This window comes from Natator depressus, chromosome 8 (genome assembly GCF_965152275.1).
Source record: "Natator depressus isolate rNatDep1 chromosome 8, rNatDep2.hap1, whole genome shotgun sequence".
Classification (NCBI taxonomy): Eukaryota; Metazoa; Chordata; order Testudines; family Cheloniidae; genus Natator; species Natator depressus.
Genome location: NC_134241.1, coordinates 52,425,151 through 52,444,226, shown reverse-complemented (window position 1 = coordinate 52,444,226; position 19,076 = coordinate 52,425,151). Strand labels below are relative to the sequence as shown.

Sequence of the window (19,076 nt, the reverse complement as noted above, 5' to 3'; positions counted from 1 at the left end):
TATGGTACATTTGTATGTGCATGCATGCACCACATATGCTTATTTTTGTGTGTGTGTACATACCCTTGGTATGAAGAGCATAACAGAAATAGTACAAAGACTGAAAGTAACTTCTGTAACTCTATGCTCAACAAATACACGTCCAATTCTTTACGCATGGACTTGCTTGAGTACTATTGAATCAAAGCATGCATAAAATTGTGTGGCATACACTTCCAAGTCTGAAAATTAGTGATGTATTTGGACTCACTTCAACTACTTGAGTTCAATTACCCACATCAGTTTCTCTTGAGTTTGTACGAGGTTCCAGACTTACCAACAGTTTGAGCAGCCAAAACCGGGACTTGTAATACAAAGTTTTGGTGGGGTTGATGAGGAAAAGCAACATGAATCCATACAAGATGAGTGGGTTCACCTGCATAGGGACATGGGTGAATTTGCCATATATACATGCCAGCAGGCTCAAGCACCACAACATCCCAAGGAATCCAGCAATCTAATAAAAGATGGAGGTGAGAAACGAAGTTAAGAAAATTCTGAATTCCATATTATAGAGCCCAAGGAAGAGCTGCTTTCATCACTATAATCAAATCAGTAACACATCAGTAACCTCCTTTTCTTGACTTAAGAACATCCTACAGGGTCAGACCAAAGGGCCATCTAGCCCAGTAGCCTGTCTTCTGACAGTGGCCAATGCCAGGTGCTTCAGAGGGAATGAACAGAACAGGAATCATCAAGTGATCCATCGCCTGTCACCCATTCCCAGCTTCTGGCAAACAGAGGCTAGAGACACCATCCCTGCCTATCCTGGCTAATACCCATTGATGGACTTATCCTCTATGAATTTATCTAGTTCTTTTTTGAACCCTGTTATAGTCTTGGCCTTCACAACAATCTCTGGCAAAGAATTCCACAGGCTGACTGTGGTTTGGGTGAAGAAATACTTCCTTTTGTTTGTTTTAAACTTGCTGCCTATTAATTTCATTTGGTGACCTCTAGTTCCTGTGTTATGAGAAGGTGTAAGTAACACTTCCTTATTTAATTTCTCCACACCAGTCATGATTTTGTAGACCTCTACCATATCCCCTCCTTAGTCGTGTCTTTTCCAAGCTGAAAAGTCCCAGGCTTATTTATCTCTCCGCATACGGAGGCAGCTCCATACCTCTTATCATTTTTGTTGGCCTTTCCTGAACCTTTTCTCGATAGTTATGTTACCATTCATTCCAAGGAAACAGGATGATTTATTCTGCTGATGTTTAAAATGCACTGTGGCTCTTTTGGCTTGTTCTGCTTACCTCAAAGAGATGCTGATGGGATAAATTGCTGCGGGGATTGAGTTCAAAGATGAGGACATGATTCACTCCAGCCTGCCTCCAGCCATATGTATTGATGCCCAGGAGGAAGAGGAATTCTATCAGGAGAAAGCCACCTCGATAGATTCTCACCAGTGGCCACACATTTGGTCCCTCTATAAAAAACACACCTGCCAGAGAGAATTTAAGTGCATAATGATATCATACATGCCATGCTGCAGGCCAAAACAATTCTCTGCTTCTTTATGCTGATCCTAAGGTAAAGAGCAGATAATATACATGCCCCACAAGAAAGGGGTAGTACTCTTAATCCAGAGCCTCATAATCTAGCTAGAAGAACACAGTGGGGAGACAGGATCCTTTGCCCTAAATCCAGATTGAAGTTCTGACTCGCTTTGTTCTTGGGGATGGGAGAAGATCTGGCACTTGACCTCAGCCAAACAAGAGAAGTTGCATATGGTAGTCAGGTTCCTTTTTGGCCAAATGATCAAAGTTAAGCTTTATTTGGTATTAAACAGTACACCCGTCTTCCCAAGCCTCACCTCATAAGTAAAATTTAAGATTGTCAAACATCAGAGATTCATAGATTATTACACCAGAAGGAACCACTGTGATCATCTAATATAACTCCTACTGAATAGCACAGGCCATAGGACTTCCCCAAATTAATTCCTTTTTGATGTAGAGCAGATCTTTTAGAAAAAAACCCATTCAATCTTAGGTTTCCAGTGATGGAGAATCCACCACAATCCTTGGTAAATTGTTCCAGTGGTTAACTGTCCTCACTGTATTTTAAGTCTCCTTTTACCCTAATTTGTTTCTGCCCCAGCTTAGAAGAAAACATTACATTTTTGTATGACTACTTCTGAACATGCCAGTGATTACTAGCTCTGCTCCATCTCCCACTCAGGCCATCAGCAACATCCTACTCCCTTACTGGTAGGCATCATGTGAAACTGAAGCATTGGTACCAGCAGGAATTGTAACTAGAAGAAGCTGAACATTCTTCCAAGTTTGTGGTTAAATGAAAAATTCTCAAAGCCTCATTTTTTCTCTGCAAATGGAGGAACAAATATTTTAGCCTCAGACCAGGCCAATGAAATACAATACACACTATTTAAACCAGGGCTAAATCTGTCTATTCACTAAATTCAACATACTGTAGTGAGGTTGGTGAAATGCAGACTGCCATTTGAGGTGCAGTAAAAACACATGGGTCTCCAAAAGCTTGTAGGACTGAACAAAGGGAGCAATCAACTCTTTAAACTAGAAGCTGTATCTTTGTCCAGCCCAGGCAACCCTGTAAAATTTTACCCTACTGATTGCCCAAGGCAAGGTTTTTGTTACTGATGGGTGAGTTAAATTGGTTTTTTTAATCAATTTCAGTTTCATTGAATATTCCCTTCTCCCTCCTGCTCCTTCCCAATCTTTTATTTATTTATTTTTTCAATAGAAAGGCTGGACAGGAGCACCCAATTTAACTTCTCTGTGTCAATTTTTTTTCCACCACACCGTCTTATTCAATTCCTCTCTAAACTTAATAGCACCAATCTTTTCAGTCTCTCCATATGAAACGGTCTCTAATCATTTTCATTCATCTGGCCAATATTCATATTGCTTGGAATTACTGAGATAGAAATTATGGATAAGGAGGAATTATACAAATATTGTCCCTTAGCATTATCACTCTTGGATATAAATTTAAACAGGTTTCAGGTAACACGGAGCCAAATCAGCAGAAGTCTAATTAACATTCAAAAGGATTTTACTAAAAATGTCCTGAAGAGGGTGACAGCTAAGGTAGTTTATGATAGGAACAGTGAAAATATACATCTGAACTTTATTTTGAGCCAGGGGCATGCATGATCAGGGGGCTGCTTGCAAATAAAGGGAGGAAACAATTACACATAGAAAGGGACAGACAGTGGATATCAACCTGTTTACTCTGGGCAAAGCAGACCCAAAAGTATTGAACTGGAAACACTATGAAGAATTATGATGGAGCATCATGAGAATAAATTGCACTTATCAATTCTTGGTAAAAGGCAAGGATGAGTGGGGATCTTGCCCCATTAGGTGTAGCAGAGCTAGGACAGAACCTGAGAACCACAGGTGGGAGAGAGTTTGAGGGGTCTATTTGTTAAGTCTTAAAAAAATCTAATTGCCATGCAAAATTACAGCACCATATAAATAGTGAAAATTGTTATGCATCAGTTTTCACCATTATTTTCTGTATAATTTCAGTTGGCCTAGGAGTCAGTCTCTGCCTGTATTGAAGAAGGGACGACAAGTCTGACAACAAATCAAGAACAGTTTATTGGAGGTCTAACCAAAAACCACTTTCAACCGTTTCCTTTTTGTTTCCAGTGTTATGGATGATTCTGCTCATGAAAATGAAGCACTACTAGGACTGGCCTGAACTAGATAGTGCTGTGGGCTGATAACATGTAAAATCTTCCCTATATTGCTCTGTCAATGCATTCTAAGCTTGACCTGCAACTCTGTTGTTACTGCAGTTCTGACTTCTCGAGAAGAGACGGTCCTTTATGGCAAAGTATATAGCACCAGTACGGATAGAAGATTGTTTCTACATTGGTGAGAACATATTCATACACTTGGGAGCACCATCAACCACGATGGTGGAGCAAGCCAGGATATCCGGAACAAAATCAATAAAGCCAGGAATACCTTCAGGAGCTTAAATACAGTCTGGAAACCATCAAAATACAACACCAAAATCAAACTCAGGATTTATCAGAGCTCCGTACTTTCAACATTCAAGAATGCTGGGGAATGAGAAAGTATGACATGTCCAAACTGTCTTCATTCCATACAACCTGCCTCAGAAAAATCCTCTGTATCTTTTGGCCCAGAACAATCTCAAAGCAAGATCTACTGGCACAGTGCAGCCAAGAGGATATGAGCACCATCAGTGCCAGGAGGCAGTGGAGATGGATTGGCAGCGCACTTCAGATAGAAACTGATTCCATCACCAGAGTAGCAATAATATGGACACCTGAAGGCAAGTGAAAACGAGTCCACCCGAAAACAACATGGCAAAGAGCTGTGGAAGCCAAGTTGAAAAACCTGAGGCACAGCTGGGGAACCATTGAAAAAACTTGCCAGAAACAGAGAAGTGGAGGATCTTCATTGCTGCCCTAAATGCCAGAGGCTTAATGGGAACATGATGATGAAGCAGCACTTTTGTGGTGTGTGTAAATGGAGACTAGTATAAGAGCACCATGATAGTGTTTACTGGTTACCCCCAGATTTCTATGGTCAAAGAGTGAGTTGAAAGGCTTGCCTTACTAACCTGCTATTCACCTCGCTCTAATACCTCAGGTCAGACTAATTACTAAAGTCAATAACAACACATATTTAGCTGTTACACCTTCATCAATTGATACTTGGTAGGCAAGTTAAAGCTATGGTACAAGAGGCATTCAGTATGTTAACAGATGAGAGGTTCTCTCTGTTCTGATGCCCCCAAGAGGGTCACAACCTGCTTCAGTTCTATTCTGTTCAGGTTCTGATATTGCATTTATCAACATGCGATCATGGGTCTCTCTCTTAGAAATCCTGTTCAAATATGTTGCAAAATGGAAGTAATTAGAGTCAGGGTTTTTCTCCTCCCCAGGAACCTCCTATCATTTGAATACTCTAGCTTTATCCCTGTACTCTGAAAATGGTACAAACTCTGAATTAGCAACTTCACTTCACTAATGTATTAACAACTTCCATATTCACTAACATCTTATGAGAGATGCTAATATAGAAAAGCTAACACCACATGGATATTTCATGGTATCCAAATACACTGGTCTGTTCTATTACCACCTTCCATATTTTTACAAGTGAAGATGACCCTTGCTATTGTAAGAAAAGTTGCTAGTCATGAGGCATTGTGTAAAATTGTACTTGTTAATAAGTAACAAACCATACCCCTGCTTCAATGTACTTTCAAAGCTATATAGGCTCTCAGGAGCTATAAAACATTAGATACTGCAGCAAACAAGATGCGACATGGAAAGGGGTCATGCCCCCATAGGAGTTAGTGAAGGACAGTCTACCCTATTAAAAAGTACTCTCTGGTTCCACTGGCGATAGCTGCAACCATTGTGAACTCCAGGTTACTCAAAAACCCAGCTCTCCAGATGCCGTTGATCTTTTAAAAATCAGACGGTACTGGTTGGTGTGTTTTGTAATTGAACTTCCAAGTTCTAATGCCTGCCCTGAGGAATTACAAATTTATAGCCTTGACATCTTATACCAAGCAGACTCACAAAACTCTTTCGTAAATGTCAGCAAAGGAGCAATTTTTAAAATTAACTTTATAGCTGCAAATACCCGTACAACTTTTATTTTCCCAATATTTGTAGAAACTCACAGGTTTCAGGTCATGTCTCCTGATGGAAGCACACTAATTCACATCAGTTTTGGTGCATATTTTTGACGATGAGGATTGTGGTCATGAATTCATTACTACCATTATAATGCTTTTTCATTCTGAATATTGAAAATACACCAATTTCACATCTCGAGATAAATACAAACACACAGTTGGCTTTAATGGTAGTCCCAGCTCTCACAGAGATCAAATATGCAAGCTATAGACAGAAATGTGAAGACAATGCATGAAGTTGCATAAACACACACATTAAAAGAGACCCCTTGACACACATAGAGGGTGGTAATAAGAGGAGGTTACTTACCTGAAACTGGAGGTTCTTGGAAACGTGTGGTTCCTATTTGTATTCTAAATGTGAGTGCACATGCGCACCATGCACCAGAGCCAGAAGGTTTTCTTAGCAGTATCCCTTGACCCACATGTGCATCGTGCATCCCCTTGTGCTTGCAGCTGAGGGTACAATAGGCCGGGTGGATCAATGCTTCTCCAGTGACCCTTTTTCCAGTGAGTAGTCCACTCCACAGCAGAGGGGATGGAAGATGGGTATTGGAATACAAATAGGGGCCACACCTCTCGAAGAACCTCCGGTTACAGGTAATTAACCTCTTCCTCCTCTTCAAGTGATGGTCCCTATGTGTGTTCCAAACATGGGTGAGTAGCAAGCAGTGATTAGTCTGGAGGTAGGTGCAAGGATGCGAGAGGAACTGCAGTCTGTAGTATGGCATGGCCCACTGCAGCATCCACAGCTGCCCCTTGGGCGACGGCATAGTGGGGTGTGAATGTGTGTTGCTGCACGACAGATGTCTTGCCACGAGATGTCTGTTAGGCAGGCCGACCTGGCTGCTTGCACTGAGTGTGCTGTGACACCATCACGTGACAGTACATTGGATAGATACACTGGGAAGAGACGGTTTAGCCCTTGGATTCGTCGGCAATGGTTACAAATATTTTCATTGATGCACAAACAGCGTGGGTCCTGTGGAGGCAGAATGCCAGTGCAAGGTGGACAACAAGGGAGTGCAGGATCCTGTCCGCATGGGACAGAAGACAGGTAGATGGACACACTGATTGAGGTGGAATGCTGACATGACCTTGGTGAGGAACTTAGGGTGTAGCTGTAAGGAAACTATCCTTGTGGAATATGGTACACCTCTACCCCGATATAACGCAACCCGATATAACACGGGTTCGCATACAACGCAGTAAAGCTCCAACACGCTGCTCTGAGCAGTGTGTTAAGGGTGCCGGGCTGGAGCAGAGGGTCTCGGGGGGTGGTCAGGGGCTCCCCCACCAGGGTCTGGCAGGCAGGAACTCTGGGGGGGCACTTTTGGGGGCCCCGGAGCAGCCCACTCCGCTTCCCTCTCCCCAGCCCCAGCCATATCGCTTGGGGGAGGGGGTTTGGGGGAAGGGATCCCCTCCAGGACTCACCGGCAGAAGCGGAGCAGCCCGGCCCCAACCCGCTCCACTCTGCCAGCTCCCACCTGTGGCGCTCCGCTTCCCAGTGGAGGTGAGTGCGGGACCTTTCCCCAACCCCTCGCCCCCCAAGTGACACGGCTGGGTCTGGGGCAAGGAAAGCAGAGCGGGCTGGGGCCGCGTCGCTCCGCTTCCCGCCGCAGGTGAGTATGGGGTGGGGTGTCCTTTTTCCAACCTCCCTGCACTCACCGGCGGCGGGAAGCAGAGCAGCCCAGCCCCAGCCTGCTCTACTCTGCCAGCTCCCAGCTGCAGTGCTCCGCTTCCCGCCGCAGGTGAGTATGGGGGGGCGTCCTTTCCCCAACCTCCCCCCACTCACCGGTGGCGGGAAGCAGAGCGGGCTGGGGACACATTGCTCCACTTCCTGCCGCTGCCAGTGAGTGCCTGTCAGAGGGCGAAGGGTGTGGATAGGGGTCAGAACAGTCAGGGGACGGGGGGTTGGGTAGGGGGTGGGGTCGTCTCTGGAGGGGGCAGTGTGACAGGGTCAGGCCAGATGGCTACAAGAGAGTGGTCAAAGGTAGATACATTAGTTCCAGGTTAAGCAGGTCCCTTTTCCCTGGGTAAGAGAACAGGGACTATTCCAGAACACTCAGGAACTTTCTATAACTAATTGAGATAGGCAGGCTAATTAGGACACCTGTAGCCAATTGGGAAGTTGCTAGAATTAATTAAGGCTAATCAGGACACCTGGTTTAAAAAGGCTGTCACTCCGGTTAGTGAGGTGTGCACATAAGGAGCTGGGAGTGAGAGGATGTGCTGCTGGAGGACTGAGGAGTACAAGCGTTAACAGACATCAGGAGGAAGGTCCTGCGGTGAGGACAAAGAAGGTGTTGGGAGGCGGCCAAGGGGAAATAGCCCACGGAATTGTAGCTGTCGTGCAGCTGTTCCAGAAGACACTCTAGAGAGCTGCAGTCCACAGGGCCCTGGGCTGGAACCCGGGGTAGAGGGCGGGCCCGGGTTCCCCCCCAACCTCCCAACTCCTGACTCAACACAGGAGCTTCCACCAGAGGTGAAGGTCTCTGAGCTGGTCCCGGGTTCCCCCCAAACCTCCCAACTCCTGACTCAACACAGGAGCTTCCACCAGAGGTGAAGGTCTCTGAGCTGGTCCCCGACCCACATGGTGGATCAGCAGAAACTGCAGGGATTGTTCTTACTCTTTTTTCCCCATGCTGGCCAGTGATGAGGTTATCTGAGTGAACGGCAGATTTGAGCCATAAAAGTGGCCAAACTGAGGGCTGCCATGAATCTCTGAGGCGAGCAAAATCTGCCAATAAGCGCAGGACACACCAAGGTAGAGGAGGAACTTTGTCACTGCGGTCAGGGAACAAGGAACTGGGGGGGGGCTAAGCAAGCTTGATATAATGCTGTCTCACCTAGAACGCGGTGAGATTTTTTGTCTCCCGAGAACCGTGTTATGTTGGGGTAGAGGTGTATTGCGGGGGGTGGTCAGCCATCATGGCCCCCAGTTCACTGACTTGTCTAGCTGAGATAATGGCCACTAAGAACATCACTTTCATGGAGAGATGGGAGAGGGAGCATGTTGCCAGTGGCTCGAAGGGTGGCTTTGTGAGGGTGGAGAGAACAAGATTCAGGTCCCAAGGGGCTGTGGGCTTGAGGACTAGTGGGAAAGTACTGAGACCACCTTTCATGAAACAGATGGTGATAGGGTGCATAAACATGGAGGCACCATCCATAGGAAGAGGGGGAAGAAAAACATTAAGTGCTGCCAAGTGGACACGTATAGAGCTGAGAGCAAGGCCCGACATTTTGAGATTGAGAAGGTAATCGAGGATGACAGATACGGATATCATACTCAGTGGATGGTGATGGCAGTGAGCCCATGAGGTGAATCCTTTCCATTTAGCTTGGTAACAGGCCCCAGTGGCTGCCCTTCTGCATGATAAGGATGTGTCGCACTTGGGTGGAGCATGCTCTGTCTACTCCTGAGTCCCATTCAAAAACCAGGCTGTGAGGTGAAGAGGGCCTGGATGGGGATACGGGAACCAGCCCCAATCTTGTGTAAGGAGGGTACAAAGACGGAGTGGCGTGCGGGTAGAGTCTCTGAGAAGGTCCATGAATCAAAACTGACAGGGCCAGAATGGGACTATGAGTATTATAGTAGTGCAGTCCTGGTGGATACTGCTTAGCTCTTGTGGGAGAAGGGCAATGGGGGGAAGGCACAGCGGAGGGGAGAAGAACAGCACCCTATGAGTCCTCTGATGGCTCCCCTGAAACAATAAAGGGGCAACTTGCGGTTCTTGGGGGTAGGCGAAGAGACCCAAGCATGGGGTGCTCCACTTGTGGAAGAGCTATCAAAAGGTTGCACTAGCAATTCTCACTTGTGGTTGAGGTACAGAATCCTGCTGAGCACGCCGGACAGGGAATTTTGGGTGCCCAGGAGGTATGTCATTTGGAGCTTGAATTCCCTCGCTTGTTAAGTGAGGTGTTAGTGGCATTTGACCTTTTATTTTATAGTAACCAATTCTGATGTGTGTGCCTCGTTACTGATAATCACTTAAAATCTATCTTTCTGTAGTTAAACTTATTTTATTGCTTTATCTAAACCAGTGTGGTTTTGCATTGAAGTGTTTGGGAAACTTCATTTGGGATAACAGGACCTGTGTGTATCATTTTATATTACTAAAATGACAGACTTTATATGAGCTTCTATTGTCCAGGAGAGCCTGGGCAGTACAAGAAGCACCTATCTAGGGAAAGTCTGGGACGAGGAGTTTGCTGGTGCTGCCCTGCAGTATGATTAATGAGTGGCAGGCTATAGCACTCATACAGTATAACTGGGAGTGATTTACATGCTGGAGGCTGTGTGGGGGTAGGCCAGGAGTGGTTGCTCTCACAGTGATGCAGTGTAAAAGGCAACCCAGGTTGGAAAATTGAGGGAACACAGCTGTCCATAAGTCCAGATTGTACCCTGTGTAATGTCACAACATCGACATGGAGGTAGGTGTCCTTCATGTCGAGAGCCAGGAACCAGGCCCGGTTTGGGAGGAATGGGACAACAGATGCCATTGTCATCATACAGAATTTGGATTTTCTGATATAGGTGGTTGAGAAGGAGGTAGCACCCTCCACCCTTCTTTGGGATGAGGAAGTACGGGAGTAGAAGCCTCTCCCCATATACGGAGGTGCTACATACTCTATAGCGCCCTTTGTAAGAAGAGCATCTGCTTCTTGTTGGACAATGCACTGATGAGATCTTGCTCCAGTTGTGGGCGAACAGGGCAAGACAGTCCCCAAAGACAACATGGGGCACCATGGGTGGCAATGAGGAAGATTCACAGTTCTCAACCAACGCGTCACAACTGGGGCCTTGGTAGTTGGTGGGAGAGGGTCGAGGAGGTGGCCGTGGCTGAGACTTGGAAGCACGGCCACTGGAACCCTGCTGCCTGCATGGGGCATCCTGTTATTGTTGGTAGTAGGCCAGGTAGGGCATGTGTGGGTTCGGACAGAACTGTTGGCACTGTTGCCTGCTCCACTGAGCTGGGGTATAGATCCCTAGGGATTGCAACATGGCCCTGGAGTCCTTCAGTGAGCGAAGGGACTCGTCCGTCTTTGCATAGAACATTTTGTCCTCTTCAAAGAAGAGGTCCTCGATAGTAGTTTTGACCTCCCAAGGAAAGCCGGATGACTGTAGCCATGAGTCACAGTGCATGACCATTCCTATTGCAAGGGAGTGAGAGGATGTGTCTTCCACATCAACCACTGCCTGGAAGCCCATCTTGGCAACTAGGCATCCCCTCATCCACCAGTACCTGAAATTGCTGCTGTTGGTCTGGTGGCAGTTTGTCCCAGAACTCTGCTAGCCGCACATCGTTACTAAAATATTTGGCTAGCAGAGCTTGATAGTTCATTATGTGAAATTGTAAGGCTGCTGCGGAATACACCTCTCTCCCCAACAGGTCCATACGTTTAGCCGTGCAATCTGCAGGTGTCGATTTCTGCGGGTGCTGGCATGCCCATTCAGCAGCCGCGTGGATGACAAGAGACCTGGGGGGTAGGTGGGAGAAAAGAAAATCTGCTCCCAGACAAAATACCTCCGCTCTGCCCTCTTAGGAGTGGGGGCACATGAGGAAGGGTGTACGACACTGCCTGCGCTGGACTGAGAATGGCCTCATTAATACTGAATGAGGCCCTGAGGCTGGAGAATGTCCAGGAGCTCTTCAAGCAGCGTGGAGGTGGTGGTGGGATGGGTGATGCAGGCATCAGTGAACAGTCCAGACGGGCACCATCGGATCCTTCTTGCACCAGGCTTTTCCCTCCCCACCCAGGGAAGCTTGGGCACTGGTGTGGTGGTCTCTGCATGCAACGTCTCACCAAACCTTGACTGGTTTGGGGAGGAAACACTGTGTTTATGAGCAGTCTGCCGCAGGGACCTGCTCTTGTGCCCGTGAGAGTACTTCTTACTCTCACACCTCGGCTCGTCCATCAGTGGTACTGCTGGATCTGGGGCATGGGAAGTGGTCAGAAGGGCACTCACCACCAGTGATGGTCGCTCTACCAGCGATTCTGACGGTCCCAGATCCAAATGCACATGCAGCCGCATTGACTCCTGAACCAGGAACTTACAGAGGCAGAGCTCCTGAGCTTCTTGGGTATGAGGTGGGAACAATTGGCAGATAGAGCAACACGCCGTGATGTCAGCCTCACGGAGGCAACAGAAACACCTCTGGTGCTTGTCGCTCACAGAGAAGGACCATGGTCAGGATATACAGTTCTTGAACCCCAGCACGCGGGGCACAGTCCCCAGGGAGGGGGGAGACAGTCCCCAAATGCAGGTGACTAATACTAACTACTACTAACTCTAACAATACTATATACAACTATCTAACAGCAGAACAACAACTATGTACAGAAAAAACAGATGAAATCACTTTCTTAGTAAAAACTAAGAGCACGAAGGAACAGTGGGTCCCAACTCAGGCCACATGACAGTAAGAGGGAACTGGAGAGGCATCGACCCGCATGGCCTACTATATCCTCTGCTGCAAGCAAGCACAAAGGACACTGCTAAGAGGACCTTCTGGTATATGGCACGCATGCACACCCACATTTGGAATATATACAGGGACCATCACTCAAAGAAAAAAATTGCATCTATCAGAAAAATAAGGAAAGCAATTCAGCAAACAGCTTCCAAAACCCAAACATTTTATCCTGAAGATGACTGGATTCAATTTTAAAAATACCTGATTAAAAATTCTTTTAAATTGAATACATGGGCTTTCCCTAGTGCAAAGAGATATCGGTTGATTTGCTAGCTGTTTCTTTTGCATTATTTAAACAGACTACCCCTCCACTGGAGACAAAAATCAGGCCTTTTCGTATGCAACTGAAAAAGCTCCTTGCAACAAGGCAGAATTCCCGCTTTGGACCAGTAACATTGGCCTGATTTCTACAGTTGATGGTTGTGTGTAATGTACCACAATAAGTAAGGGGGTTTTACATTGATGAGAGGAAGCAAACCAATATAAATACAAAGTGCAGGTGATGTGAGGATTGATTGCCTTTTTGTGCACTTGTCAAAATTTACCAACAAAGCAATATACCATCAGGTCAGCCCAATATGGACCTGGCACTGAAATCCCAGAAATTTCAGTAAGAAACTTTTTAAAAGGATGAAATTGCATGGCATAATGCTGCTTGAAACTGGACCCTCAGTCTATGAACCTGCAGTTTTACAGCAGGCAATACCAATTCCTTCTTCCAGTGAATAAGTAATCTATAAAATATGAATCCTAAGAGCACCCCAGGAGAGATAAAATGGATGCAACGGTCAATGACAAAAGGTCCAGAAGACACAGAGGTGACAACATTTGCATGAGATTCCACCAAGAATAGAAGTAAGAAGCCAGTATAACTACAGCATGTTACAAAAGCATTACCTACATATGTAACATGGGAAAGGTATTACATATCACTGGGTATAACCAGTAGCTGACTTGCTTGGTTTGACCGAGACTACCAAGCCTTCTTACCAGCAATGTTCTGACAAATTCAACCTTGTTACTACTACTCATTCAACACTTATAAGGTAATAAAAGCAAACCGAGAATCAGGCTCTGGGGGTCATTTGGATCCAAGATAAGGATACCTACCTGAAAGTATGACAGTGATGTTTAGCACAATGAATATGCCACAGAACAAGCCAACCCTGAAAGTGGTCCATGCTGGTGCAGGCTGTAAATAGAACAATAGTTGGCTTAAGGGCAGAATACTAATTTATCTGCAATGCACATTCATTTTCAGAATAAATGTCATAACAATTAATGTAGTATTCTACCCTATATTCTAGTATCTCCTTCCCCTGTAAGATGAAGTTTCTTAAATCCTATAAGTACAACATAGCACCAGCCTAGAGCATTATGCAATGTCAGAACAGAGAGCCCAAGCATATTAATGCCTTCTGAGAAATCTGCCAGGTCTTTACACCAGCATTCCAACACAGAAGAGCACGGCCAGAAGTATCTATACTAACAGTAAGTTTGAAAGGCTAACATTTATTTCCCCATATTATTCACCTCTCCACCATTACTTTGCCTTAATACATTAGCCCTTGCAAAGCCATTTTCAAATTTTCTGAGACTAAAGTAGGTTACCTTTTCTAACCACCAAATAATTTAAAGTGCTGGTCATCTCTCATGACAGGTAGAAACACCCATTCCAATATATTTGCACTTTTACATTCTGCTGGGGGGTTGAAATGTAATTTGACACATCAGCTAACCTGAGAGGAAAACAGGAATTATGGAATTTAAATTCTCACCTGAGCAGCTCCCAAGGGTGGGACACGTAAACGCTTCATGGCCTTCTGTCTGTCTCCATCTTCTAACTCATTGGTCACCACAGTCTATGGGCATAAATCACAAGAATTTAATGCGGGGGTCTACCCAGTGAAAGAGAAAGTGACTGAGTGATGACTCATAATAATGATGTAATTGATGTGTAATGTATTACTCTTAACCATCACTGTAATTTCACATAGTGAAAGTTAGCAGCTGAAACCAGTGTACACACAAACCCACAAACTACAAGTGACCAATACCAGAAATTAATGTCTCTTTCAAATCAATTAATAGTTGCACTGGTAATTAAGGCATTTATTCACAAGACAGTACAGGAGCTCAGGGTTATTACTGGTGAAGGGAGAGAAGAGCATCGTTTCTCTACACAAAGTGGAAGTAATACACAGTTCAGCATTCTCTACCTCTGTTTCAGAGATGAGCTGGTTGATTTTCTTGCAAGTATAGAATGGTGCCACCTCCACATGGGCCACCCGCCAATCTGCACCCCGGGGTGTCTCCAGGATCTTGTCATGCTTCTTCAGGATCTTACGGAATCCTGTGAAATTCAGGTTCTAGAAACAAGGAAAAAAAACACATTATTTTTTAGGCTCGGCTAACAATGAAGAACGTTGAAATCTGGTGATATTCCAGTGATAGTGGAGAAGGAACAGTCAATAAGGGTTGTTAATTAGAGATCCTTTTGTATAAATATTTCAGGAGGGTTGTTTGATCTATAGAGCTATTAAATAAAGGAATAAATATTTATTCAAAAAATAATAGTAAGACTGTATGGATGGAGAGCATGAAAAATATGAAATTATTTGTAGAGAACTTAAGTCTAATACCTTATTCAGTCTCATGAGAGTAACGTATGCAATACCAGCATTAGTCTCTAAGGTGCCACAAGTACTCCTTTTCTTTTTGTGAATACAGACTAACATGGCTGCTACTCTGAAACCTATTAAAATAGAGTTAATCAAAAAAAGACAATGTATATTCAGAGAAAAGGGCTGTGTCACTACCATCCAATATACTCATTTGCACAGATGTTTCAAAGGTTCAAAAGCAGCAGATGATGTGAGAGTGCTAACCCACACACAGAATTACACCCTTTTTTTTTTGCTTAGAAATGAAACAGATGTTTATATATAAAACAAGAACACAATTAAGAGCAAATCTGTAGAACGAAAGTGATCACAATTAACTATAATAAAAAAGCATGAGATAAAATGGACTAGACACAGAAGAATATCAACATAACACACTGAACCTTGTGGAACATACATTTTTTACTCTGCAAAGTGAAGTTCCTGCCACCTCTCCTTCCCTGACCAGACAGGCAACCTTCTGGATGAAAATTCAATGTAGATAGCTGAGCTTTGGCTATACTGAGCACTTTTCCCACAGTAATTTTGATTCTGATGGTCTGTACGGTCTCAGATAACAGTAGCTCATTCAAGTATGTCCTGTGTACCATATCACAGTTTGCCTATATACTGACAGTTGTTATTTTGAGCTCTTAACCGAAATTTATACATACAGAAAGTTGAAAGAGGGTAATTTTGTAAGAACAAAGTTGCTTTTAGCTTCATCCTCTTATCCAGGCATCCACTGCCCAGGCATCACACCTACTTGTCTTTTGGGGATTTTTTTCCCCTTGCTTTCTTTCGGATAGGGAAGGCTACAGATTCCTAGTTCCTTCATTTTAAAACCAAGATTGACCACATTAATACTAGAGACTACACAGCAGTACAGCATAACACACTCAATAAGATATATCCTTGTCAAGAAAAATTAGAAAGCATTTTGCATGTCATGGCAATTAAATCCAGCCAAGTGTGTTCCTATAACAGGATTTTGCATTATGTGAATAGAAAACAAGTCTGAGCTTGAAGTCAAAGGGAGCTGAGAATATTCAGGATCTGTTCAAGATCAGGCCCATAGTAATTAGTTGAAAAAAAGAGGGTTAATATCAGAGGTATGTGTAAGCCAAGATTCATTTAAATATTCATTTAAATATTTTTAAATACACAGTAATGGGAAAGCTCATTATAGCAACTAGGAGTAGACTGAAGACTGCTATGATCAAGCATATTTGAAATACGGTGGTATCTAACTATGCAAAGAAATTACCAAGAGCACTTCATATTCCAGTCAGCTTATTCAGCCTATTACCAGCTATACAGACAGACCAGAAAGGAATTTTGTTTTTTTTGTTTATAAAAACTAGCCCATGGACTAGATTTGAAAGAAAAATACGGAGAATGGCAGAATTCAATGCCTTTGGGAGTGGCTCCAACTACTCTACTGAAATGATTTTCAATCTAATTATGCCTGGAGTGATTTAATATCAGACCCTCATTGTGCAGTAGGTAAGGAAGGGACAGGGAGATGGGAATAGGAAGCCAATGCATTAATGATCTGCATTACCGCAGACAAGAGAGACTTTAATTACTTCCTATTGGAAAAATCCAGCATTTCACCCCTGGGACAGCAGAGCCTTGTTTCATAAAGTCGAAATGAAAAAATGTAACAAAATGATAATTTTGGTCACAGATTTTACTGTTGCCCTGAACTGACTAATGTTATTTGCTGGTGTGAGTAATCCGCATATCTCAGGAAGAACAGCCCAATATTTTTTACAACATGTATCCTAGAGTTCTTCTTACAGTGGAGCTTCCTCTTCTGACAGTACAAGTTCCATGATTCCAAAGCTGTGCGCTAAAGAAGTTAAACACTTAAATGGTAGTTTCAATGAAGGACTTTTGAAGTGACACAAATACAAAAGCAAAAACTCAGAAATAATTTACTTAGCCTGAAATTCTGTATTTTTCTTACTACTGAAGATAATCCTGTTTTTGAATAGAAGCTCTCTCCTCCAAACTCAGCTTCTATTTCTATTAGATACTAAAGTGAAGTCCATAAGCCTAAATTAAATATCAGTTTGCCAACATATAAATGACTAATACCACAAAACCACAGTGACAACTTACATTATGCAATATTATGCAAAATCACGTAGCAGGAGAGAACGGGCTCAGAGAGAAAGTGCTTGCTTGTACGTAAATGTCTGTTAATTAGAAAATTCAGGATCTCATGCAGGTCAAATACATGTAGGTTGAACTAGGATATATTGATGTTTTTAGCCTTGTCATTCTTCCACCGTAACAGTGGATTTTAATACTCCCTCCTATTATATCTTGCTCACTAGGTTCTTTTCTCAGTTTGCTCTTTTCAGAAACCCATTATCTTTGTGCTGCTGCACTGTGTAAAGCCACTGCTTTCTATGATGAATTCATCAGTTTGTGGTTACTAATTCCAAGATTTCCCCTTTTATGTTCACATTCTTATATCTGTTCCTCTATTAGTGAGATCTAAGTGGTAGTTTTACTATTTGGGTCACAACCTTGTTTTTTAATTGAGGAATCTTTGATGATGATAAATGTTTGGCTGACACCCACACATAACTGGGCAGTTAAAATGACTCCATGGGTATGTATCCTGCAGTTTTAAGTAGCTTTAGAACTGGTGCATGAATTTTTTGTTGTTCTACTGCAGTCTGTAAAAGATATCTACTGTTTCATCTTAATTTTTTCTTCTTTGTAACCCAACTCAAAAAGCTTCACCTCTACACAAACTGTAGCTTGAGAGAATTGTAAATATATTTGACATAATGCCACCCTCCTTCACTTCACGTTCTATTTCTTCTATGCAGATTAGTACAATCTACATTAACATTCCAATTATGAGATTCTTCCCACCTGGTTTCATTTATGCCTAAGCAGATAACTGCCGTAATTTATTAACTCATCTAGTGCTTTCCACATTGCCTGCGTTTGTGTTCAGACACTTTTTCACACATGTAACTCTTTGTCCTTTGTTTTAGAACAACTTCATCTGTTTTTCTCACTTTCCAACTTAGTGTAAAACCCTCAAAGACGCCCTGCCAGTTTTGGATGCAAATGGGTCTGCATAAGTGGAGACTTCCAAATCCAAATAGGCTCAGAGTTTATACCAATGTTTAGCGAATATAAAATTATCTTCTCTCTGGCACATTTACTAGTTGGTCTCTATCATCAGTGACTCCTTCCTTCCTTCGTCATGGTATCTAAAGGAATCATTTGCACTGTCCTCATCTTACCAGGCCACAGAAGAGATTCCTGATAATAAAGTCCAAGAGCCTAGTATTCTTTTTTAAAAAGAAATAAAAGGAAAAACTGGCCAACCTGGCTTCACCAGGAAGTGAGCAAAGATCTGAGGTTACTCTGTCTACTTCAGGGTTGTGAACTAGCTGCCATTGCTGTAAGTAACTGAGTGCTTCCAGTAGTACTAGAAGCCTGTATCAGCTTACAGGCCAATTTGCAACTTGCTTTAACACTAGCTGGACCAAGATTTTCCAACCTGGGAACCTAAAGTAAAGCAATTAAATCCATGTTTAGGGATCTAAATACATTATCTAATTTGGGAAATACTGAGTACCAGCAAACCCACTGAACTCTAGGGGAGCTGCAAATCCTCTGAAAAATCAAACTACTAAACCCTTGTCTATACTATGGAACTTCACAAATTAATTCCCAATGGCGGGATTCGGTTTGGTAAAATTCCCTAGCATAAATTATTTAGGTGACTATAGAAGGATGTAGGTGCTTTCTTTTAGGCACCCAAGTTTGAATAGCTAGTTAAATTCACAAGCTAAAAAAAAATTGGTTATGAAATTTTCAGTGTCACACACATTACATACAATATGACACTTGAAGAAACAATTTTTGAAATATTAAATGTCAAAAACAAATTAGTGCACACTATGAGCCATTATTGTACAACGAGGTACAGTAAAAAAACCCATCAATTAAATTAAATTATTGGAACACAACTCAGTCTTTACAACCATTACAATCCCATTTTTCAGTGCTACAAATCTAAATATGCCTAATATTTAATTTTTATACTTGCCTCCAGGCTAACAATTTTTATGCCAAGCTGCATCCCACAGAATTTAACAGAAAAGTTAGAAACTCCTGAAAACGCGGGTTTTAAAAGAGAAAATGTTGATGCAGTCAGCTACAATGAGGTGAACGACACTAC

At 43.3% G+C, this 19,076-nt stretch overlaps 1 protein-coding gene across 2 annotated transcripts in view; it reads right to left on the bottom strand.

The window, feature by feature from the left end:
- The window catches only part of XPR1 (xenotropic and polytropic retrovirus receptor 1), a 227,232-nt gene that overhangs the window by 49,782 nt on the left and 158,374 nt on the right, over window positions 1-19,076 (bottom strand). For both annotated transcript variants that reach the window (XM_074961056.1, XM_074961057.1), the window contains exons 5-9: window positions 14,414-14,563; window positions 13,973-14,056; window positions 13,305-13,386; window positions 1,296-1,483; window positions 317-496 (exon numbers count right to left, since the gene is read on the bottom strand). In XM_074961056.1, the coding sequence (XP_074817157.1) occupies window positions 317-496; window positions 1,296-1,483; window positions 13,305-13,386; window positions 13,973-14,056; window positions 14,414-14,563 (684 nt within the window). The remainder of the gene's footprint in view (window positions 1-316; window positions 497-1,295; window positions 1,484-13,304; window positions 13,387-13,972; window positions 14,057-14,413; window positions 14,564-19,076) is intronic.